The sequence below is a fragment of the Cricetulus griseus genome, chromosome X, assembly GCF_003668045.3.
Source record: "Cricetulus griseus strain 17A/GY chromosome X, alternate assembly CriGri-PICRH-1.0, whole genome shotgun sequence".
NCBI classification, from domain to species: Eukaryota; Metazoa; Chordata; class Mammalia; order Rodentia; family Cricetidae; genus Cricetulus; species Cricetulus griseus.
The window spans coordinates 121,596,799-121,621,184 of NC_048604.1; the positions used below are offsets into that span (position 1 = coordinate 121,596,799).

Consider the following 24,386-nt stretch of genomic DNA (forward strand, 5'->3'; position numbering starts at 1 on the left):
ACATGCATCTCTTAATATTTTTTGAGGCAAAGTCTTGCCATGTGGTACAAGCTGACCTAGGATTCTTGATCCTCCTCTCCTGCCTCTACCTTCCAAGTACTGAGATTTTGGAAAAGCACCACTATTTCTGGACATGGGTATCTTAAGTTTTTGCTCATAAACAACAATTATCTTTTTCCATTTCCATTTTCTTTTTTATTCTTTTCTTTTTTGTGTTTAATGGGTTTGATAAAGTTTTAAAATGATACAGTTTAAAAGGATGGTTGATCAAGAAAAAAGTGTGTATCTATGAGAAACAGACAATGGTGAGTTTCATGTTTTGGTAGCAGTGAGCTTTGCTGAAAGTGGAGCAATTTTCCTAGTATGTATTCACTATGGTGGGATGGTGGAACTTGTAAAACGACCATTGGTCTGGAAAAATGTGGTTTAGCCATTCATTAACAGGTTTATTTAAGCTGAGAGTTTTACAAAATAGGAACTTATAAAAATAGAGATATTTCAGGGTGAAACAGTACATGCCTAGCTTGTCACACCCTAGGTTCAATTCTACCTGGGGGTGGGGTGGGGTGGGAGGAACCAAGGATGAATAGCCTAAACAGAAAGTTTATCATTAAGCATCACTTTGAAAAGAGACAATTGATATAGCAAAATATTTAAAACTAGAGTTTGAAAACTATTTTGTTTTAGAAAAAGTGCAATCATGAAGTTGACTTTGCATCATTTAAGGCATCCTATTTACGAAGTGTGAGGCCCTGCCTAAGTAGTGAATGGCACTAAGCCTCTTTTGGCCTTATCACTGTTATCATGCTGTGTTCTGAAATCCGAGGACTCTCTTGCTTCCTGAGCATCCTTCTCTGGCTCTTTGCAGACAATCAGAAGAAAGGTTGGGCTTTCTCTTTCATTTCTCCTTCCTCCAAGGAATTTCTTCCACTCACACAACAAATATTGAAGCCACAGTGATGCAACATCTTTTCAGGATCAGAAATTAATCATCAATATCCTTTTTAGAAGAGACATTTTCAAATGAAAACTGATCACCTTTTAGAAAATACAAATACAACTGCTTTTCTCTTTAAGTAAGGTTCTCCACTCAACCACTTCATACAGCGCTGGAGAATTTAATTACAAACTGCTGTCACCCCAAAAGCTGCTCTGGGAACAGCTCTGAATTTGGGACAAAAGAAGCACTACCTAAACCCAGAGTATGCCATAACTTTCTTGGCTCATGACCTGCACAGCCAGGGCTCCATCACACTTTATGGAACCATTTCTGCATCAACTGTACATGTACAGACCCTTCAGTGAGTCTATGGGGAAAAGATGAGCTGCAGGGTTCTACTGACACAAACTTGGCCCCTCACCATTGGAAAGAAGCTGGGAAAAAGCCTTACCTGCAGAGCTTCTTGGGAGTTCAGAACTTTTGCATAGAGCTCACAAAGTTTCTTTAGTCTGTACAGCAGAAAAAATAACATTTTAATGATGAAAGCGAAGGTTAATGGCATTAAGACAAAGAAAAAGTGAGAGGCACCTATTCCCTTATGTAAAAGTCTCAGGGTGACATTGTTTCCACTTCGACATTTCAAGTTAAGTAATTACGTTTTCTTTGGTTTGAAATACTGTCCTGCTATGTAAGCCAGGCTTGCTTGGCATAATTAGTCTTCCTACCCTGGCCTCTCATGTGACATGATTGTAGGCAAATGTGAACATATCCAACTCCACTTTAATTTTTAAAAACAAGGAATTTGCCCTATATCTAATTCTTAAAAACTCATGAGCTTACAAATAGGAATATAGTGAGACTATTGTTAAATCTTTAAGACAGAAAGCAAAGAGAATCACTGGATAGATTAACTTAGAAAGGACAAAACTCAGGCTTTATCCCTGACTTCTTACTCAGAAAGGAAAGTGGCAGCAGGGACGTGGTGGTGGACACCTTTAATCCCAGCACTTGGGAGGTAGAGGCAAGCCAATCTCTGAGTTAGAGGCCAACCTGGTCTACAGAGTGAGTTCCAGGACAGCCAGAGATACCTAGAAACTCCCCCATCAAAAAAGAAAGTGATAGTAATCTGCTTTTCACAAGCCTTCCAAGTGATTCTCAAATATGAAAGCTACCAATATCCTATTCCTAGGTCAATAATACTTTTTTATTTTATTTTATTTTATTTTATTTTTGGTTTTCGAGACAGGGTTTCTCTTTCGAGACAGGTTTTGGAGGCTGTCCTGGAACTAGCTATTGTAGACCAGGCTGGTCTCGAACTCACAGTATCTGCCTGCCTCTGCCTCCCAAGTGCTGGAATTAAAGGCATGCGCCACCACTGCCTGGCCTCAATAACACTTTCTAATAAATAAATTCTCAGCAAATACTAACTCTTAAGTCTAGTGGGGGAATTGGAAGAAAGCCAACAACTATAATTAGCCAATTAAGATGAATCCACAAATTCATCAATTAACATAAATCTAGCCAATTATATATTTCTATAAATAAACATAGCTGTTTCAATACTGGCTTTTAGAATAGTAATGCACAAGGGGATCTTAAGCATGATTTAGAGATTGGCCCATGAATTTTAAAACTAGTATTATTATAGACTGGAGAATTGGTTCAGGAGTTAAGAGAGTTGCTGCTCTTCTAGAAGACCTGAATTCAATCCTCAGTATCCGTGTGGCAGCTCACAGCGGGTTGTAATTCCTGATCCAGGGCATCCAGCACACTCTTCTGGCATCATCGGGCACCAGGCATGGTACACGTATAGTGAGCAGACATACATTCAGGAAAAACATCCATACACATAAAACCAAATCTCTCTCTAAAAATATACTCTTGCTTTAAATATAGGAACTCTTCCTATAAGCAAAAGAATACAAATTCTCAATTTCTTTTCCTCCTCTTTCTCTGATATAGTTTGGCAGGAATAGAAGAAGGATGACAGTGAAGATCCGCAGCTAACCTCAGAAATATAATGAAATATATAAGGAAGTTTAGAATTCATAAAGGTGGGCCTTTTAAATCCTTGGAGAAGAGAATGATAATTCAAAAGTATGGCCTCCCAGGAAAGAATTGAAGCTGAACTTTCACTTCTTTTTTAAAATTTTATTTTTATTAATTATTTAAGAATTTTGTAAACATATACAATATATTTTGATCATGTCTGTCCTCCAATCTTCCCCTTAACTACTCCCATATCTATTCCCTATCCCTTTTTTAAACAAATCACCAAGTCCAATTTGTGTTAGCTATATATTCATGAGTGTGGGGTCAGCTACCAGACCATGGTCAATTTACCAGAGTCTACATCCTTAAAGAAAACAGACTTTCTCTCCTCTAGAAGGCAGCAATAGCTCTTTGGTTATGAATAAGTCCTCATGAGTACTTCCCCTCTCCATTGCATTAACTCTTACATCAAAATATACTTCAGAAAAATAAAAGATGTTCAGACAGTAGATGAGTCTAGATATGGGTATGGGGATGCATGCCTGTAATTTCAGAATTTGAGAGAAGTCTAGGCTATGTAGTGAGTAAGAGGGCAGCCTGACTAGGCAGCAAGTTACCCCACTCCTCTCTCATAAAACCCCCAAAAGTAGTATGGATAATCAAAATACATATATTAGAGGGCTAGAGAAATGGATCAGTGGTTAAGGGTGTACATTGTTCATTGGAGGACCCACATTCAGTTCCCAACATCCACCACAAGGGACAGTTCATAGTTGCCGATAACTTCAGGTCTAGGGGTATCCAACACCTCTGGCCTCCAAGGGCACCTGCACTCACACACATACACACACACACACACACACACACACACACACACACACACACACACACACTACACACACATAAAAAGGCAAAGCAATAGCAATATATTGGAATAGGATTTTTCTCTGTATGGCAGATCATTTATTAAACTGTTAAAATGAGTAACCTTGACCACATAAAAGATTTAGTTGTGATAGTATATGATGACTAATTTATGAATTTGATCAGAAAGACAAAAATGGGAAAAGATCCATTCAAGGCATTGAAGATTCAGCAGTGAGTCAATCAGATAACACTTCCTAAACTTTGCTGGGCCTAAAAAGGCCTGAACACAGGCCTAGTCGAATTTCCTGAGCCTGGCTAGAGTTTGGTGACCTGTCTGAGCAAAACTGCTTCTGCCCAGCTACTGCTAACGTGGTGGAATATTATTGGCCCTTACACCTCACCCCATCCTGAGGTCCCCACCCACTTTCTCAACACTATATAAGCGAATGCCTGTTACAATAAATCGAGACTCTGTTTTGACAAGTCTCCTGACTCAATATGTGGTTCTCTCCAGTGACTAGGAGGGGCATCTGGGTCATCGACACTCACCATCCCGCTAAGCCCTGGAAAGTGACCAGCTGGACCGGCCATTCCCACAGCCCTGACTGCTGGAGGACCCGGCAAACCTTCATGGATCTTATATTCCAATGGGGATATTTTAAAATCTGTGGCCCAGTCAGATTTGAACAGCTCTGGCCAGGCACCAAGGTGGCACTAGTTATGGAGTAACAAGCTGATGCAAACTGAAAGAATGCACTGGAGAGTCATTTGGGCTCTGTGTTATTAAATATGTTATCAGTTGTGGTGCAGATATACATATTTGCCAATGGTGAATATAAATTGCAAGAAGAAATAGCCTCCAGAGAAATTAGTCTCTGTCCCTATAATCTATAATTGCTATGCCTCACTTATGTAGCAGTGCCTAATCTAGCAATTTGCCTACCTAGTTATCTCCTCCATAAGTACATGTCCAGAGTTTTCATTATGTCTTTTTTCAAACTGTTCATACTTTGCAGCATAATGTCTTGTGTACAATAACTTGGTAAGTATTAATTTGAATATTTGGTTCTGAAGTAATAAGTTTTGTGACACATAAGACTGTTATCATTAACATAACAGATACATCACATTAACAATACACATATTGTGAGGTATTGTATAAGTTAGACGTTAATAAACATTGAAAGGCAAGCAAATAGTCAAAAAAGAAAGGTCAGAGAAAAGAAGGCAGAGGAAAGAAATACATAATTGACTTGAAAAGCCCACATTTTCTACTGAATGTGTGCTCTTGCTGTAAAGATGTATCTTCTATCAATCTAAAAAAGAAAAGAAGGAAGCAAGGAAAGAAGGATAAAGGAGAATGAAAGGGAGGAAGGGCAGGAAAGAAGGAAGGCAGACAGGAGGGATGAAGAGGGGAAATGAGGGAGGAAAGCAAGGAAGTTGGCCGGGAATGAGGGAAGGAAGGGGGAAAGAGAAAAGAAGGAAGGAGTGGGGAATGAAGGAGGGTGAGGCAGGAAGGGGAGAGGGAAGGAAGAAAGAGAAAGGAGGACAAGACATTTGTTACCTTTCTTCTTTGGTAAGACGTATCAGTTTTCTAGCTTTGTGAGAAAGGATAAATCTAAAAGAACAAACAAGAAAAAGTGGCCAATTTAATACTTTCTTTCATCTTAGCTTCATTTCTATTGCTGCACATGCCCTCTGCGCTGTGCAGAACAAAGCATCTATATACTAACAGTGTCCATCTATATACTAATGGTGTCCATTTTTACACTGCATTGGTGACAGTGAGGAGCACTTTCTGGCTTTGGGGGGTTAAGGAACCAAAAGTAAATGACTGGTCATGCTTTCTGCCTAGGGTAATATGATGATTGATGAACTTCCCTCCAGTAGGCTGGTGACGAAGTAGGATGGTGACTTGGACCTCCAATCCTCACTTAAGGCAGTGTCTGAGCTAGCCCATCCTTCCTAGCCCCTTGGTTCTGTCTCAAGCATGATGCTTCTGTAACACTTACACTTTAGATGCTGATTCATTTCCATCTTGACAACTGCTTTCTGCTTAACAACTTGCTCTATCTTCCCTGTTCTCGCCTTGGCTTTCTGTTGGCCATCTCAATTTTTACTCCAGGTATATATCTTTGTATCCACTACTGGCCCTCAAACACTCTGCAGCTCTGCCAGTCTTCCCTGGCAAGTCAAAGATGGGGCTGGCCTCTACTTCCCCTTGTAGTGGGACTCAGAAATGTCTCAATAACCCACATAAGTAACATTTACTGTCATTTAGATAGAGCGGTCATCACCCAAACTCATGTTGAAATGCTACTCAAAATATAGTGGCATTCAGAACATCTTGAGTTGTGAGGAATTCAAGCAATTAATATGGTTTCCATGACAGTGAATTTTGTTTCTTAGGATTGTGGGCTATTTTATATGGCAAGTTGGCTTCTCTGCTTGCTTCCTTGCTTCCACTCTTGGCATGTGATTTTTGTGACAAATGTTTACTTCCTTCTGCTGTTTTTGCCTTGTATAGAGCAGCACAAGGCCCTCATCAGAAGTCCAGTAAATAGTGATTCTATGCTTCTGGACCTCCAAAACTAATAGCTACAATGACCCTCTTCTCATCATAAGTTACCCAGTCTTAAGAACTTTGCTATAGCAACAGAAAACATAGTAAACAACATGGATACCCAATAGTCTCTGTAAGAACTACTTAGTAAAACACTCCTCTTAGTAAAACACTGAAGTAACATCAGTCTATCATGTAAAGATGCCCCCACATATATCTACTAATACATTAAATATGAAGTAGAAAATTGATCTAACAAAATTTAAATGTTATTGATATTTGACATATAGATATTTATTAATTAAAATGAAGCAATACTAATACTTCCATCACTGGATTTGTAGAATAGGACTATCAAGTAAAAATTGTTTTTAACACAGTTTTGTATCCCTTAATCAATAGTAGTTTATCATCTTGCCAATAGCAAATATAGTTACAATGCTATAATTGTGCCTTACCCTATTATAGCGGCATAAGTGCCATCTGGCTTGGTATCATCCAATGTGTACCCGATTGGAGCTTCCTCTCCTTCAATAATCATGGTTCCACAGAAATCTTAGAAAATAATGAAGTGGATGAACATGTCCATTACCCTGTCATTTCACCCATAGCAAATGCAATTAAATACACAGTTTTCAACTTGAGAAATTTGGAGGCCAAACATAACACAGTGTACTCTAAATGTGTGAAAGCAAATTAAACTGATGTCATGGAGAGGGCAAGGGAATCAAGGTTCTATGAAAAAAAAAATCAGAGTAGGTCCAGATGTTGTAGCACAGTTGGTAGAGTGCCAGCATGGCACGCACAAAGCCTTGGGTTTGTTCCCCAGCACTGCACAAACTGGGTGAGGTGGTGCCTACCTGTGAGCCCAACCCCTGAGAGGTAGAGGCAGGATCATCAGCTACACAATGATTTTGAGACCAACTATGTAAGACACTGTCTTGGACAAAAAGAACAAAATGAAAGTGGTCAATGGAAACTGAAGTACAAGGGGCTGCATGTCTCTTGAACTGGTGTGACTTCGAGATGAGTTACCCCTCTTCCAACTTCTCTTTTAGAGGTGGAGCCTCACTGTATTGTTCAAGTGAGCCATGAACTCTGGTCTCCTGTAGCCTTTCTTACCTCAGCCTCTTTAGTAGCTGGGACTACAGACGTGTGCTGCTGTGTCTGGTCACTTAAAGCCAGTTGAAGCAGCCCTCAACTTTTAGAACACAGGGCAGAGAGAACATGGGAAACTAAAATGAACCATGGAGTCCCATTTCAAACCTGACCTTTTAAGTACAGCAACTAGGGGAAGCATTTCAATTCATTCTGAATAACAATGCTCTCATCATCACCATCTGGAACAAAATACAACTGGACCTCTGTATCTATGTCAATTGAAGCTCACTATTGAAAAGAATTTTAAGGACAGACAAAGTGGTACACATCTTTAATCCAAGCATGTTCTAGACAGAGACAGGAGTTCAAGACTAGGTGGCTTGTCTACATAGTGAGTTTTAGGAAAGCCAGAGCTACATAAAGAGATCCTGTCTCAAAGAACCTAAAGTATTTTTTTAATTATATCTGCACTAACTGTATATATACAACTTTTTTGTTATGTATAGTGTTTAGATTGTTTATAAATATGCATATATATTTTATACACATATGTATAGTATACACATATATATGGTATACTAACAATTACATGCAACATATTATATTTTAAAGGGAGATTATTAGAGTATATTGAAGAATATGTGGATATGTGGTATGGAGTTATAGAAGATGTGGAAGGAGGAGTGAAAGAATATCATCAAAATACAATACATTAAAAATAATGAAATGCTAGCTGATTACATCAAACAAACAAAAAACCTAAACCAGCCTATATTCCTTGTCCTAAATGCTATCTACCTGCCACTAGCCATATATCTAGAATTCATTACCTGAGTCTCAGGAAGAAGAAACTCAGCCCCATTATGCTGTTGCCATTGGATTCAAAGGGCAAAGGAACAGAACTCTTGGAGGTGAGACCTTTGCATGGTGTAGAATACTTGCTCAGTGGATGTGCCAATCTAATAAGAGCACTAAGCAGGATTACCTGCAGGGTGGGGCGTTAAGAGACTGAGGTATGCCTGAGCAGGGTTACCAATTGTCTGTCCCTCCATATCTAGAAGGAATCACTCCAAGAACCTCCAGGAGAATCAACATCCTTGGGTGTCTAAGTCCCTTACATAATGTGGGAACCTAAGCACATTCTCTTATATACAACCAATCATTTTGAGATTACTAAAAATACCTAATAGGATATAAATGCCGCATAGATTGTTATACTGAATGATTTAGAAAATCACAAGAAAAAAGCCTGCACAAGTTCACGACAGGTATAATTCTCTGCTGAATATTCTTTGTTTGTAGCTGGCTTGATGTGCAGGAGCAGAACCCATGGGTAGAGAGGGCTGAGTGGGACCAGGAAACACTATCCTTAAACCAAACTGTGACACTATTCCCAATTATCTCAAAGAATGAGTCTTGAGTCCACAGTCTTCCTCTCATTCTAGTCAACCTTGCCCTTTATCCTCAGCCTCAAGGACTGCTATTCTTTGTTGGTGCTCACTTGGTAGTTAAGCAGACATTGATCAGAGGAAAAAATGAAATGATTGTACACGTTGTTTAAAGCAGCAGATACTCGCTGCTTTGACAAATCATTTAAAGCAATAAAATGCTACAAAATTGTTGATTTGGTGTGATTAGCCACATTTCCAGTGTTTGGTACCCACATGTGGCTGGTGGCATGAGTATTAGACACAACATGTCAGGGGTGTTTCAATCAACGCAGGATGCACCCTCTTATGAGCATTCCCAAGCACTGTCCTACCTGGTGTAGTAGCATAAGTGTACATGGATGAAAAAATGGATTCCATTTAATTTACTAGGATCTTCACACTAATAAGAGGTGGCCTGAAAAATTCCACAATTATCACTTACTGGCTGTGTGAGGTTGAGCTACATCTCCATTCATGAACCCATGTCTTTACAAATCCATGCTTCCATAATATTAGAAAATAAAATCACATGTTCTCATGGGGATTGGGAGAGGATTAAATAAACTTTATATCAAATTATTCAAAGAATTGGTCAGATTCCAAGGAAAAATAATTTATGAGTTTGTGTCAGCATTATTTTGCAAGAATTGTTTGCAGAACCTGAACTATCTAGTGTTGTAAATTTAGAAAAGCACCATGCAACAGGGTTCAAGCAGTTTTTTTTTTAATTAGGGAAAGGGATCATAAAAATGGGAAAGGGAAGTGGGGAGACCAGCCTCCAGAGATAGGAGCAGCAGGAGAGAGAGGAGAAAGGAAAGATAGGGAGAGCAAGGAAAGAGGGAGAGAGAGAAAGGGAGAGAGAGGGGGAACAGACAGAGAGGGAGGGAGACTGGGAGGTGGGTAGGGCACTTTCAAAAGTGAACATAGTGAATATGCACAGGAGGTGCTCTTAGTAGCTGCAGCTCAGGGCATACATATACTGTCAGAACCCCAAGGGCAGGCCAGTATAGATGCCAGAGGTGGTGGCACACACCTGTAATCCCAGAACTCAGAAGGATGACACTGGAGGATCATAAGTGTTCTGTCCAGCATTCTAATACAGATAGTTATATCCAAATATGTATCATGATACAAAGCTTCCTGGACCTTCTCTGGTAAGTCTTTACATCAAGAATGCACTTACCCTTTTTCCTCCAGAAGGGCTCCTTATAATAAACTATGCACTTAATGACTGAACCCAAAGGCACACGAGTGATCAGCTGGTTTCTTAGCATCGGCAGGGGAGGACTATAGTGAATCTTCATGCCCAGAACAGGTGGAATGGCACTAATCACATATTTAGCCTGAAAGAAAAGTAACCATGGTTAAATACCATTGGCCTGCTGCAAAAGTTTTTCTTAATCCTTTCTCTCTCCCTCCCCTGTCTCTCCTCTCTCTCTCTCTCTCTCTCTCTCTCTCTTCTCTCTCTCTCTCTCTCTCTCTCTCTCTCTCTCTCTGTGTGTGTGTGTGTATGTGTGTGTGTCTACTCTTGCTCCCTCTCCATCCCTTAATAGTGAAGTCAAAGGACCCAACTAAAACCTAAACAGCCTTTACTCCTCCCTACTTCTAAACCTCCTATACCTTCCCAGTTGCCTCTCCATTCCACTTCTTCTCATTCTTTGTCCCAGCCTTCCTTTTGTTTGCCATTTTGATAACCTTGCATTTCTTGGTTCACCTGTCTTGCTAGGGCCTTTGCTAACAACCTCATTTAAGGTGACACAATCAATCAGCCCAACCTTATGGGATGTCTTCTCCTTTCCCTGCTTGATTTCTTCCACACTACTCATCACTATTTGACACACTTTAGATTTCAACTGTATGTTTGGCTACAGCTCTAACCCTTTACTAAAATATAAAACCTCATGAAGTCAGAAAATTCCCAACTCTCAGAATAATGCCAGGCCCATAAGCCATGCTTGATGTTTATCAAATATTTCCTTTGGTTTTATAATTACCCAAGGGCCGATTAAAGAGAGTACATTTTCAATCTTCTCTCCTCTCAAATAGTTTTACTCCTTTTGCTTTCTTTCAGGTAGATGTAGCTCTTGCCGACAGCCTCTATGAAGTCTGAGCTATACTGACCTTATATATGCTTCAGTTACCCATGGGACTCTGATTTATTTCCCTCACTTTCAGAGTCTTACTTACCTCATATATTTCATGGTTTAAGGTTTCCACAACAACATTTTCCCCGTTCTGGTCAATGTGAATCACAGGCCTCTCAAGCTTCACTCGGTCCCCAAGGAGGCCCATTATACGCTCACTCACTTGACCGGACCCACCAATAAATTTCCTCTCCTGGAAAGGAAAAAAACTGGACTAAAGGTGGATGGTCAATATAGGAGTTGACATAAACAGCTAAATGGCTATTTCCCCCTGGCTATCCCTGCTCTAATGTATATAAAATTTCATTTTATTATTGGGAATAATTTCCTATACCTTGCTGTTAGGTTTATTTTACTTATATTATTTTTATTTGGATTTTTCTAATTAGAGGCTACTGTCTTGACAAAATTATAGGCTTGACTTACTAACTTACCTTGAAGTTATATTACTGTGGATTCCAGGCCTCCATACTGAGCTGAACATTCTCAGAATAATCCTGATTTTCCTTTTGCCTGCTCGACACATTGCTCTGGTCCCAAACTACATTCTTTGGCCGGTCCATTGGGCCTAGTAGAACTCTCCCTACAGCTTGGCCATCATTTCCCTGAGTATTACTAACACTTGTCCTGTGGCTCAGGCTCAGACTCAGCCTTTCTCTGCCTTCCCTACACTATATCTTCAGCCCCAAGTCAGCTTCCTTCTATTGAGTGTGGTCCCATCATATCTGGGGTCAGATGCCTGCTACTCTTATGGCCACCAAGGTCATTTTATCTTGATGGATTTTCTGTCCTCAGCCCTGATTCCAAATATTCCAGAGTTTCTGAATGCTCTATCTGTCTATGCACACAGTTTAAGTGACTGCCTCCTTATCCTCAACTTTCAGAGCAGTTAATTTTAAAGTTATTCTATTAGTAGTAGTAGTAATTATGCACGTGTGTGTGCACGTGTGTGTGTGTGTGTGTGTGTGTGTGTGTGTGTGCGCACATGTGTGTGTGTGCACATGTGTGTGTATGTGAGTGCAAGAGTGAAGGTGAGACAACAATTTTGTGGAGCCAGTTTTACCCTTCTCCCTACCCTTGCTTCAGTTTTTGGGATTGAACTTAGCTGTTAAAGTTTTATAGTAAGCTCTTTTACCTGATGAATACATCATTATTCCTCAATTAACTTTTTAAAGACTATTTCAAATCAGTCCGAAAAGAAGGTAGAAAAAGGAACAGGAAGAAGAGAGGATGGGGGTGAAGAGGAAAGGAACATGACTATCAAACAGATTTAAAACTTATACACTGCCTAACAAGGGGACTCACACAATGCTCAGAGAATAGGCGTTGAATTCTCATATGTGGTGTTGCATTTCAAAACATTATTTGCTCCTTCCTTCCTTCCTTCCTTCCTTCCTTCCTTCCTTCCTTCCTTCCTTCCTTCCTTCCTTCCTTTATTTTTTCTTTTTCTTTCTCAGTACAGGGGAAGGATCCAAAGCCTGGTTCATGCTAGGGAAATGCTCTATCACTGAGCTACAGCCCAGACCATGGTATATTTTTTTAATTTAAGTGCGTTTCCATCTCTCCTGTTTGGAATTGCTGAGGAGCCTAGTCGTAAAATTATACTGGCCGACGGGATACCTGAGAACAGATGGTTCCTTCTGAAAGCTACTTGAAGCTGCCATGGTAGAGCATGACAAAGCACAAGACTGTCTCAAGCACTGGCATCTAGTGATTGCAGAATAACACCCATTTGTGTAGCAGTGGTCTTGTGTTGGTACAGTACCTGCCCTCCATTGGTTGTTGAGATGATTCTGGTTGTGCCGCCACACTGCTTTACATACCACAGGAACCACAAAGCAGAGACCTCATGGGTCTCTGCAGTGACACACAGGTTCACAAAGAGAGTAGCAAGCTGCTTTGCAGATCTGCTCAGAAAGAAACAAGAGAACGATTCATAAATGTGGGACAGTCTTCTGAAGGGTCTAGAGTCACCAAGTTTCTTGTTTCCTTGGCTATATTTAGAAAAATTTAGCAAACTTCTGAATTCACTATCACAAAACATGAGAGCATGAATTTGGGAAATTGGAATTTATGCCTCCTAAAACAAAACATCTTGTTCAGAACTGACTTTGGTATCATATTCTATGTTATCAGTTGTTCCTACACACTCCCTAGTATCCCCCAAATCCTTGTTTTGGTAAAATACACTCCCATTCACTAAGTGCTTAAAGCCAAGACTCTCAAAATCAACTTGAATCTCTGTCTCTATCGTTCTCCTCCCAGAAGTCCTGAGTATATTTATGTGCACCACATGTTAGTATTCAGGCATTTGCACTGGCCTGCTCTTTGGTACCTGGCAGCCACTACCACTCCCCATGCACATGTGCTACATCCACTTATAAAAAGCAAGTCCATCCCGCCTCTCTCATTCCCAGAGGCCTCTTCTGCATCCCCTCTTTCATCGTAATAAACCTCTCACATGAGTTCTGTTGTATGGTGTAACTTTCCTTCTGGTTGCCACTAAACAACAACAACACATATGTCCAGTTGCCCAAATAGGCCAGAAGAGGGTGTTGGATCTCTTGATGTAGGTGCTGGGAACTGAACCCAAGTCATCTACAAGAGTGGTGATTGCTCTTAACTTCTGAGCCATCTCTCCAACCACCTGTCTATTGTTTCTTACATAAAAACCTATGATAAAGTTTAGTTTATAGAACTAGTGGTGTAGCTTTCCCATTATGTGAGAAGACTTGGGTTTAGTCTTGAGCACCACAGAATCCTTTAATTTCCTAATTAAAGAAATGAGCAATAGCTAATAAGAAAATGAATAATCATAAAATTATAAAATTTCTGTGACTGTAGTCTATCTCTCACATGAGGAAAAATGTCCTTTCTGGACAAAGACTAATGATGATGAATTGAAGCTGTAGATAAAGGAGGACAGCTGCATTTCTCTGTGTCAAGCAGATCCATTCCTAATCTTTTGTTTGATTTACTCTGGGGGTTTCAGTAAGAAAAAAAATGAGCTTTATAGCATTTAAGGGAGGAAAGGTTAAGCAGACTAGAATAGTAATATTTTGTAATTTTTGCCTTGTTGACTTTTAAAAAGATAAACATTGTACTGGTTTTCTTACATAAAATATATACACATTAGATGAGCTTCGGAAATTCTTAAGATAAAAATATGAGGAAATGAGTATTTTCCATATTTCTGTCACCCAAAAGGCAGTTACAAGTCTCATTCTGATGTGTTCTTTTTCTAGATATAGTTTTTCTCAAACAAAATTTCATATCTATGATCACATATAAAATATATTTTGCTCTTCTGAACATCATTTTATAAATTGCTGCTAAGGAAGTGACCAGTACTAGTCTTTGAATGTATGTTTGTCATTTACTTTGAATCAGAATAGGCTAGTTGCTCTGGGTGTTGTTTCCTTTAAAGTCAGCAAATGATCTCATGTGCATCTTGCTTAGGAATAGTTAGAGGAAGCCCTGGTTCTTGTTCACAAAAATATCTCAACATTCTTTTTGGGAGTTGACAATCAAGGGTATTCACTAGCTGGAGGCTGAGGTTAAAGCTGTGGTAAGAATCTCAGGTCTCTATTACCTCAAAGAAGCATAACAGATTCCATTCTGAAGGCACCTAAAAGTTCTTTGAGGACAAAAGGTCAAATTGCATTTATTAAACGATTTCCATAACAGAAGTTCTAGAATAGATAAAGTTTATCTTATTGGAAATCTATAAAACTTGTAAATAAACATAATTCTATTACAGCAAAAGTAAGTTATGTTATAAACCATGTTCTCATATAAAGCTTTAAATAGCATAGATTCATAAAAGGCATCAATTTTCTGGCTTAAATGATCATTTCAGAATGGATTGCTTCCAAAAGCATATTATATAATATACAGCACGTTATAAAATAATAATAATGAAAGCTGTGAGGCAGTCAAAATATTCAACAGAACAGTAATAGGTAAATACATTGTACCATTCACTATTCATGAAATATTTGGCAGTGAATGTCCATTGTTTTTCACAATCCATATTATAATAAATATTTCGGTTTTCAGAGTTGGGATTGTATATCCCACCATTCACATTCTAAGAAAGCCCACTTTTCTATGTGTTTAATATTAACTTTCAAGCCACTAAGTATTCTTCCATAATATGATTTTAAAACTTTCTAATCTGTCCCATCTTTTGGATACCCATTTAATTAATCTAACCAGTCTTTGGTTATTAGAGCTTCAGATTTTCCCCTTTAAAAATAATACTGGAAATGATTCTCCACTCTCCATTCCACTCTCTTTAAGATGAATTCTAAGAAGCTGAATTTCTATTGCACATATCTTGATCATTCCCTCATCTTAGATTCAGATATATCTAAAGCCTTGTTTTTACTTTTGAGTGGTCAGTGCCATCACTTCCTTAACATCCAGAGCATGAAAATATCAATTTCTGAGCCAAAAGGATTTTCAAGAAATTCTATTTGGCATGACAGGATAGTATTCTTGATCTTGGTTCTCAATTCTATTACTTATGGACTTGAACTTGAATCCTTGTAATCATTTCCACTTTCCCTGCTGCCCAGGAGAAGTGAGGCCTGTGAAAACTGCATACACTTTCCAGTGTTGCACACAAGAACTTCAGCCTTGACTCAAGTGTTTTCTGTAGACACTTGAGGCTTTTCACTAATTGGAACATGTAGATCCACAGACAGGTGTCCTTTACAGATGTGAATTGCCTAGAAGTTGCCCTGTGTCATAAAAGGTGTTTCAAATCCCTATGCTATCTACACTTGACCACCAGTGAAGAATACAAAACTAGTCTTACATCAACAGCCCAGTAAGTGAGACTGTTAAACCACTGGATATTAAAATGGTCTAAGAAAAATATGGCTCATTCTAGTTTTCTCTGAATACTTTATGGGGGAAATAGCACATTGGTGGTACAAAACTACATCAAAGAAATAAAAATATACCTATCTTTAGGGGAAGATTTAGTTTCAGTATTTTTCAACTATTCACTTGGTCGGTGGTATGGTTTTAGATATAAAGCAGATAGTTCTTTGCTTCATGCCTGTTAAATGGCATACCTAGATAAACCCCAAGCATTGTCACAATGAATTCCATTGCCCAATGGAAGATCTTACTTGGTCCAGCAGATCTTATCTAGCAACTCTTTCATTGTCATGTAGTCCCACTCTTCTGCAAGGGGTGCTTTCCATGGAGCATCACTGGGAATCTACATTGAGATGCATTAAAAAAGAAAAAAAGGACAAATTTCCAGTCAATTAACTATTTGAACAATATTAAAAGCTCTAACTCAAAGAAGAAACAATTTAAGATTCAATTTTTCCAAGTACCCCTAACAGTTTCTCAAATAGCATAAATCTCACTGTCTGTGTAGCTCTCTCATCACAGATCTATAGTACTCAGTTTATAATAAGTTTCATTTTGAATAAAGATATTTATCCTATATAAATATATCTACAATAAAATTTAATTATTACACTGTGTATAGCAATATATTAACAATAGCAAAAATGTTTTTAGCAATGTACTGTAATTATTTATGTGAGTGTTGTCTCTTTGGGATTTTCTACTTAATATTTTTCCAATCATAGCTGGCCCTAGTATAATGACAATCATGGAAACTGAAGCTACAGGTAAGGGGAATTAAATTACTAACTTACAGCGATAACTGACAAATTCAACTCTAACTAGGTTACAAGAACTGCAGTTAATCATCTGAAAATCAGAGTTTTCAGTTAAAGCTTCCATGTGTTTATTTGTGAGCTGCAAGTTTGGGTGTGATAGAGAATCAAACAACCGTGTATGTCCTGGGGATTTTCTAAATTGGAAATTTCATCCCAGAAAGGCTGCAGGCTTCATACTTCTCAACTTGCTCACCAAGTGTATACAAATAGCAGTCGTTTTGATAGCTCATTCTTTTAGAAGATAGAAATAAACTCATTTATTCATTTCACGGATGTTTAGTGATTGGTAGTGTGTGCTGGGCACTGTTATGCATGTGTGATGACTGATACCTTGTAGATTTTTTCTTCTGAGGCCTACTGAAAAATATATATGCAATCAAAACAGCTTTAGGACATTTTACCTCTTCCCCCATCTCATCCATTGTCCTCCAGAGGTTGTTATGATCTAGGTAGGTGATTGGATTCCATACTGGTGGGAATGGGCCCCTGAAGGCATATGGTTTTCCCTGTAAGATACATACATTTAGAAGGCAACATTTACAAGAGTGGAAATCTTGTTAAATCTGTTATGTTGGCAATTTTTAAGAGCAAATTATTTTAGCTACTAATGTGTGACTGACCAATATCTAATACACACTTGAGTCTTTTTGCACTTGTATCCACAGAACTCTGTTCAGCTTTTTGGCATACACATTTCCAGTAAAACTCTTCCAAACAAATATGTTTGGTGGCATGTTACAGTAAAGAGAATTGTCTCTGAAATTGGGACCCTGGCCATATAAAATCTAAATGCCAGTACAGAACAGCTACCAAAAAGTATCTGTGTTGCCAATAATATTTGTAAATAGCTCAGAATCAGGATCCAATGTGTACACCGGGAATCAGAGAATTACAATTACAACCACAATATAAGTTAGAAGGGGTGAGAAACCACATGTGCACAGTTATGGGAAGGGCAAAGCAGGACCTGGCTTGCTTTTCCAGGGAGTCAGAAGTCTATATATCCACAGGAGTTTTTCAGAGGTCAGGAAAATTAAAGCAGAGAAATTAAATAATCTCAGGCCTCCCATGAAAACTTTTGACACTAGGTAGTTCTCCCCACTAGGACAACACTTTGACATAGAGACATAGGAACACAGCCCCATAAAATACTGGCAATAAGACAACATGCAAATCCCACCTAGGAGACCTAACTTGCTGATGGCAGTTAAAGGATATATACCAAACCCACTTTGGGTCTATTTTAAAAACTGGGTCAGAAGTCAGGCTGTGCAATAGGACAGCATCAGGATAAGCTTCCAAGTAATGCTGAGTCATTCAGCAATGATTCATCTTGTACTTATTTTGTAACCAGGGCAACTGAGAAGCAGAGTGGGAAGAGGTTTCAGGCTAATTCTTGTATTGATTCTGTGACCATTTTGGTCTTTTTTTTTCCTCCATAGGCCATAAGAGTTAGAAAGAGGAAAGAGCTCTCAACAAGAAAGAGGCAGATAGTGATAGACAAGGTAGCTTATGTGAGGAGGTCATGGCCATGGCCAGAGCCTACAGAGTGGGCCAGACACTTAGGAAAGAGACATACAAATTCAAAGGCAGGACATTAGTAGAATTTCCACATCTCCAAAGTCTCATTAGTTTTCCTTAAGTTCCAGGGAGGATGAGATAATTATTTCAGAAAAGGAGATCCCCCAGTCTGACTCTTGAGCTTGACCTGGAAAAGGGGGATAGACAAGTTTTATGCCAGAGCAGTCACCCTTCAAACAATGACCTGCAGATAGGACTTCAGCCAATGATTGCAGCCTGCTCCTCCTATATTCACCTTCTAATCAGAACACCTTGTGAAATGGTACTTCTCTGCAACCCTTTCCTCCTTTGTCCAAGGACAGCATCTTTGCATAGAATGTGTCAGGTGGAAGTGAAACATAGAGGTGTTGGCAGGTCCCTTACAAGATACTGCTTGACACACTGCAGCTCAGAGGTTCAGAAATATAAGCCAAGATGTTAGCAAGGTGATGGGACAGAGGTCAAGGACCAAACTGATCCTAGTCCAAGGACATTCTTATAAAAGATCAGAGTGAGAAGTAATAATCTGTGTGAACAGACTGGCAAACAATCGACATATCAAGAACACCATGCTGAAGAATACACATGTCTCTCTCTGTCTCTCTGTCTCTGTCTCTGTCTCTGTCTCTCTCTCTCTCTCTCTCTCTCTTTGTTTTTTGAGACAAGGTTTCTCTTTGTAACATCACTGGCTGTACTAGAACTATCCTTGTAGACCAGGATGACCTCGAACTCACAAAGTTCCACCTGCTTATGCTTTCCGAGTGCTGGGATTAAGGCATGCACCACCACCATGCAGCTTACACATGCTTTTCTTATGCATTAATTTGCTCACAGTCCTCGGCATCTTATATCTAAGCAAATAATGATTTAGCTTAGCTGGATTCACAAAAGCAAGTATGCTTTTATAAGATGAGGGAACGTATCTTATAAACACAGGAAAGAGCTATTGTTGGACTCAGAAAAAAAAAAAACACTCTCAAAGCTTTAAGCTTCAAGGAATAAGCAAGAGACAGACGGAGGAAATGGAAGTTTATAAAATCACACAGTCAAAGGCACTGCAAGAAGTTTGGAGCTCAAGTTTGGCTATGGTATAAACAGTTCTGCAATTGTTAATGTTTTGAACATTGTCCAAAGCAGCCTGTCCTTCTGAATAAATCATGAAAAGACATCGTAATAAACCCCAGCTCACGAAACTATGCAAAAATGTAAATAAATGCTTCCACTCATATTTTTCATTTTAAAATTTTTTATTAATTTTTCTCATATAATATAGTTTGAGCATAGTGTATCCCCTTGTCCAACTCTTTCTAGATCCTCCTACCCTGCATAACTTCATTCTCTCTCTCCATCACTCTCTCTATCAATAAAATACCCAAACCAAAAACTGAAAAACAAACAAACAAAAATGCTAAAAATAAAAGACAAAAAATACCTAACCCGACCCACTTAAAACACACAAATTTGAAGGCTTGCCTTCAAGTGTGGTTGATATTTCTGGTGACACTACATTGTATAAAACAGATTTTTTTCCCTTTGCAAACAGATGTGATTATAGATAGTTTCTTGGTTGTGGGGGGAGGACGCTGTGTCTGCACTTCTCTCTCAGTAGAGGCATCCCATCTAGCTTTAACCTGTGCAGATCTTATGTGTATTGCCACTGTCTCTGTGAGGTGATGTGTGCACATACATCAGTCCTGCTGTATCTGGAAGGCCCTGTTTCCTTTGTGTCATCCATCACCTCCAGATCTTACAATCTTTCTTCATACTCTTCCAAATAGTTCTCTAAGCCTTGAGGCCTAGATACCCCTCAACTGAAGAATGGATAGAGAAATTGCAGTACATCTACACAATGGAGTACTACACAGCAGAAATAAACAATAGAATCTTGAAATCTGCAGGAAAATGGATGGAACTAGAAGAAACTATTCTGAGTGAGATAACTCAATCACAAAAAGACAAACATGGACTGTACTCACTCATATGTGGATTTTAAACATAGAGTACATACACATAGTCTACAATCCACACTGCCAGAGAAGCTAGTAAACAAGAAGGACCCTAAGAGAAACATACATGGTTCCCTGGAGAAGAGGAAAGGGACAAGATCTCCTGAGCAAATTGGGAGCACAGGGGAGGGGAGGGAGCTAGGAAAATGAGAAGGGGAGAAGAGGAGGGGTGAGGAGGACACGAGGGAGCAGAAAGGTTGAGTTGGGGGAAGAATAGAAGAAAACAAGAAAGGAGATACCATAATAGAGGGAGACATTTTAGGTTTACAGAGAAATCAGGCACTAGGGAAAGGTCTGGAGATCTACAAAGATGACACCAGCAAACAATCTAAGCAACAGAGGAGAGGCTACCTTAAATGCCCTCCCCTGATAATGAGATTGATGACTGACTTATATGCCACCCGATAGCCCTCATTCAGCAGCTGGTGGAAGTAGAAGCAGACACCCACAGCTAATCACTGAACTGAACTGGAATCCAGTTGCAGAGAAGGACAAGTGAAGAGCAAAGGGGTGCAGACCATGCTGGTGAAACGCACAGAAACATCTGACCTGAACATTGGGGAGCTCTTGGTCACCAGACTGATAGCTGTGAAACCAGCATGGGACTGATCCAGATCCCAGGAATGTGGGTGTCAGTGAGGAGACCTCTGAAATCTATGGGACCTCTTGTAGTAGTTCAGTACTTATCCCTTGCATAGGTGTAGACTTTGGGAACCCAATCCACATACAGGGATACTCCCTGAGCCAAGACACATGGGGGTGGGCCTAGGCCCTATCCCAAAGGATAGGATAGACTCTGATGACCCCCCTATGGAATGCCTCACCTTCCCTGGGGAGCATAAATGATATGTGATAGGTAGGGTTTTAGTTGGGGAGGGGGGATAGGGGAGGAGGGGAGGGAGTGGGAACTGGGATTGACAGGTAAAACAATTTTGTTTCTAATTCAAATAAAAAAGAAGACAATTTGATATTTATGTGGCTTTATTTTGAAGCCTGTAAAGATTTGCCAGCCTCTGGGGAACCATCTGAACTCTGTCTTCTGAAGCCTTTCATTTAGAGAAGCAGGCTTGCTTGTTGACACTAGTGTCAGTGTCAAGGCCCTATAAGTCCTTATCCCCTTCTGTTCTGGAGGCCAACACCTCACATTCACATTTCTATCAATTTGCCATTGCCTTCTTGTTCTTGATTCAAATGCCAGTCACTACCAGCAGGAATAGGCGGCCTTGTTCTTCTTAAATCATTCTCCCAAAGGATGACCTTTTCCTCTTAGTGTGCCACCTCAAATGTTCGTGGGGACCTTGCCTTCCTGGCCACGGGAGTCCAGGTTGGTTATTTGTCTTTCTGCAGCATGGCCACTTTTATATATATCAACTAGGCTATACTTAGGATATACTCATTTACAGGCCCAAGCTTTCTTTCCTTTTGATCTATAGTTTCAGGTTGAGAGAAATGTAATCTTTCCCACGGGGTAAGGCTGCAAACTATACTTGAACAAATATTTTTCTTCCTCTGTTGACATGCTGGCTTTGTGGGCCTCATTCATATTTATAAACACCCAGTCTGACATTGAGATTCTCTTTTGATAGCATCAACACATGGGGTAGATGTGGTTTTGAAATCTGCTAACAGCATCCCAGAATATGAAAAGCCTGACATTGCTCCAGTAGAAAGAGATGAGAATGATGGAATTGCAAAAATCATGTCAGGCGTTTTAGGAATAATAGTAATTACCATGACAGCAGCTAGCATGGGGGGCTTCCTCTGCACAGGCCTCTTGGTTGTATTTTACCAGAATTGTATGTACTTCACAACAACTCTAGGAGACAGGCACAATATTTCCCCTTTAAGATAGGGAAACTGAGCCAGAAAGAGATGAAATAATCCTTTGTTGAAGTTCTCGTAACTAAGTGGCATCAATATTTTAATTCACATATTCAAAAGTCAATGCCCTTGATCATGAACTTTTCAACCTCTTAATTATTTAGTGCAACTTGACAGATATGAACTAATAGTTTTGACTAAATTATTTAGTTTAATCTTTATAACAACTCAGTGAATAACAGTACATGAATAGAATGTTCCATTTTGGAGATTAGCTCCAAAGATGGGATTAGTAACTTGCTAAGGTTGTATGGTTTACATGTGGTAGGATCAGAATTCAACCTATGATTTGTGAGTTCTTTTTCTACCTCAGTGCTGAGGAAAGAACCCAGGGGCATGCCAAGTAAACCTCTACCATTGAGCTACATGTCTAGTCCTCAAACTCATTTTTAAAAACTTTCCTGATGTATGACTGGCATATGATAATCTTCTCATAAGAGTAATAGAGTTCATATGTCTGCTTTATGAGCAACACCTCAGGTGATTTATAGAAAGTCTCTGGAGGCATTTAATCTAGTTATCACTGTAGATTCTGACAAGCCAGGCAAGAGCTAATGATCAGTTGAATGACTGGCCAGATCATTTCCATGGCTAGTTTTCATTTTCCAGCAAAAGTCTAGTCTAGCTCATGTTCAAAGGGTTGTCACAGCAACTTCTTTGTTCATCCAACAAGCACTTTTCATGTTTCTGGCAGTGTTCCAGGCACTGGATATACAGGAGACAACAAAAATCTCTTTCACAAGTTTATATTCTAGTAGGTATGAAAGAAATAAATGAACCAAAAGGACAATAAGAAAGCCATGTTGTGGGTTAGAAAGGGAAAATACTAGGAAGACGGAGTATGGAGGATAGACAGGAAGGGCTGGCAGATTGGGGTTGGTCGCAATTTTAAATAAGTTGGTCAACGAAGATGTCTCTGAGGAGCTAACACTTGAATGCTGAAATGGGGGGAATTATGCTACTATGCTGAGGCAGAGTGCTTCAGTCAGAGAGATCCTTAGCATGTACCCTGAGATGGAAGAATGGATAAAGTACAAGGCACAGAGAGGAGCTAAATGTCCCCTTGCTCTCTGTAACAAATCCAGGCTCCTCAGGGATCTCCCCTGATCTTAGTGCAACAATTTCATGGCACCTTTCAGTCAACATTTTTTACCTTCTACTATCCAGTGGGAGGTGCAACCAACTTGCCAGGACCAGTTCTTAAGACTCAGGTTCAAGAAGAGGCCTCCAAAACTCATCTTGCCCCAACCAGTATTCGCCCAGAATATCTGTTTGTAGTCCCACCATATTTGTTCATGCTATTTTGATATTATAGTCTGGATGTTGTCTCTCTTCTGTTTCCAACCACTTAAGGAAAGGAACCAATAATCTGTATCCTCCCATAATGCTCCCACATGAGTACAATAGGTTCAGTTGATGACTGATAAGATGAAGAGATGCATGGATGTGGTGGGTAGAAGATTAATGATTGGTTTGAGTGTAGTTCTGAAGAAGAGGGCTCTTTCAGCATCTAAGACCGAAGCACGACTGCTTTGTAAACAAAATCACAATTTCTCAGGGCTGGGAGTATGACTCAATGGAAAAGCACTTGCCTATCCCTTGGGAGTTCTTGGATATGACCTTCACCCTCAACCCCCAAATTTAATTTCTTCTGAAAAAAATATAAATGTTTAAAGCAAAAGGCTGCGATTGTAATTACCTCTCAAAGGAACTTATCATTTGTCTTCTTTGCCTTCGGTATCTGTTTTGAATACACCTGCTGAGGAAGGCAAGTCTGAGTTCCACAGGAAGGAGTCTCAAATTAGACTGCTGATTTGAAAGAAGAAGATTGTATTCCCAAGGATACCCTGAATCCTTTGATACCCAAATCAGACACTTCCGGACCTATCACGTAGCAAGCCACCAGGACAGACTGCCAATGCTGAGAGGCTGTTTCAAAGCAGAATAATGGTCACAGCTACAAACCTCTTTTCTGTGCCACCCTTTTCACTTGTATACCCTTAAGTGTTTATTTGCTCAAATGGCAAAGGCATTGAAAATATTTTAATAAATATATCCCTTTGTTTAGAGCATGTAAGTTTTTAGTCTCCCAAATGTATTAAGCAACATGCACCATTACTAACAACCTTGCAGAGTAGTAATCTAGCCCTGGATAATGTGCTTTTCAAAACCAGAGACACCTGCTTAACAGTGT

At 39.5% G+C, this 24,386-nt stretch overlaps 1 protein-coding gene across 4 annotated transcripts in view; it reads right to left on the reverse strand.

The window, feature by feature from the left end:
• The window catches only part of Maob (monoamine oxidase B), a 31,086-nt gene extending 7,060 nt beyond the window's left edge, over nt 1-24,026 (reverse strand). Inside the window, exons 1-9 of one of the 4 annotated variants that reach the window (XM_035450155.1) lie at nt 23,892-24,026; nt 17,147-17,251; nt 16,179-16,270; nt 12,803-12,944; nt 11,081-11,230; nt 10,077-10,236; nt 6,821-6,917; nt 5,364-5,417; nt 1,392-1,449 (exon numbers count right to left, since the gene is read on the reverse strand). In XM_035450155.1, coding sequence (XP_035306046.1) covers nt 1,392-1,449; nt 5,364-5,417; nt 6,821-6,917; nt 10,077-10,236; nt 11,081-11,230; nt 12,803-12,944; nt 16,179-16,270; nt 17,147-17,167 — 774 coding nt within the window. In that variant the 5' untranslated portion in view covers nt 17,168-17,251; nt 23,892-24,026. Of the gene's footprint in view, nt 1-1,391; nt 1,450-5,363; nt 5,418-6,820; nt 6,918-10,076; nt 10,237-11,080; nt 11,231-12,802; nt 12,945-16,178; nt 16,271-17,146; nt 17,252-17,712; nt 17,864-17,925; nt 18,041-23,345; nt 23,659-23,891 lie in introns of those variants that run through there. The other 3 variants (XM_035450157.1, XM_027433292.2, XM_035450156.1) reach the window with 3 other exon arrangements.
• Between the last annotated feature and the right edge of the window lie 360 nt (nt 24,027-24,386).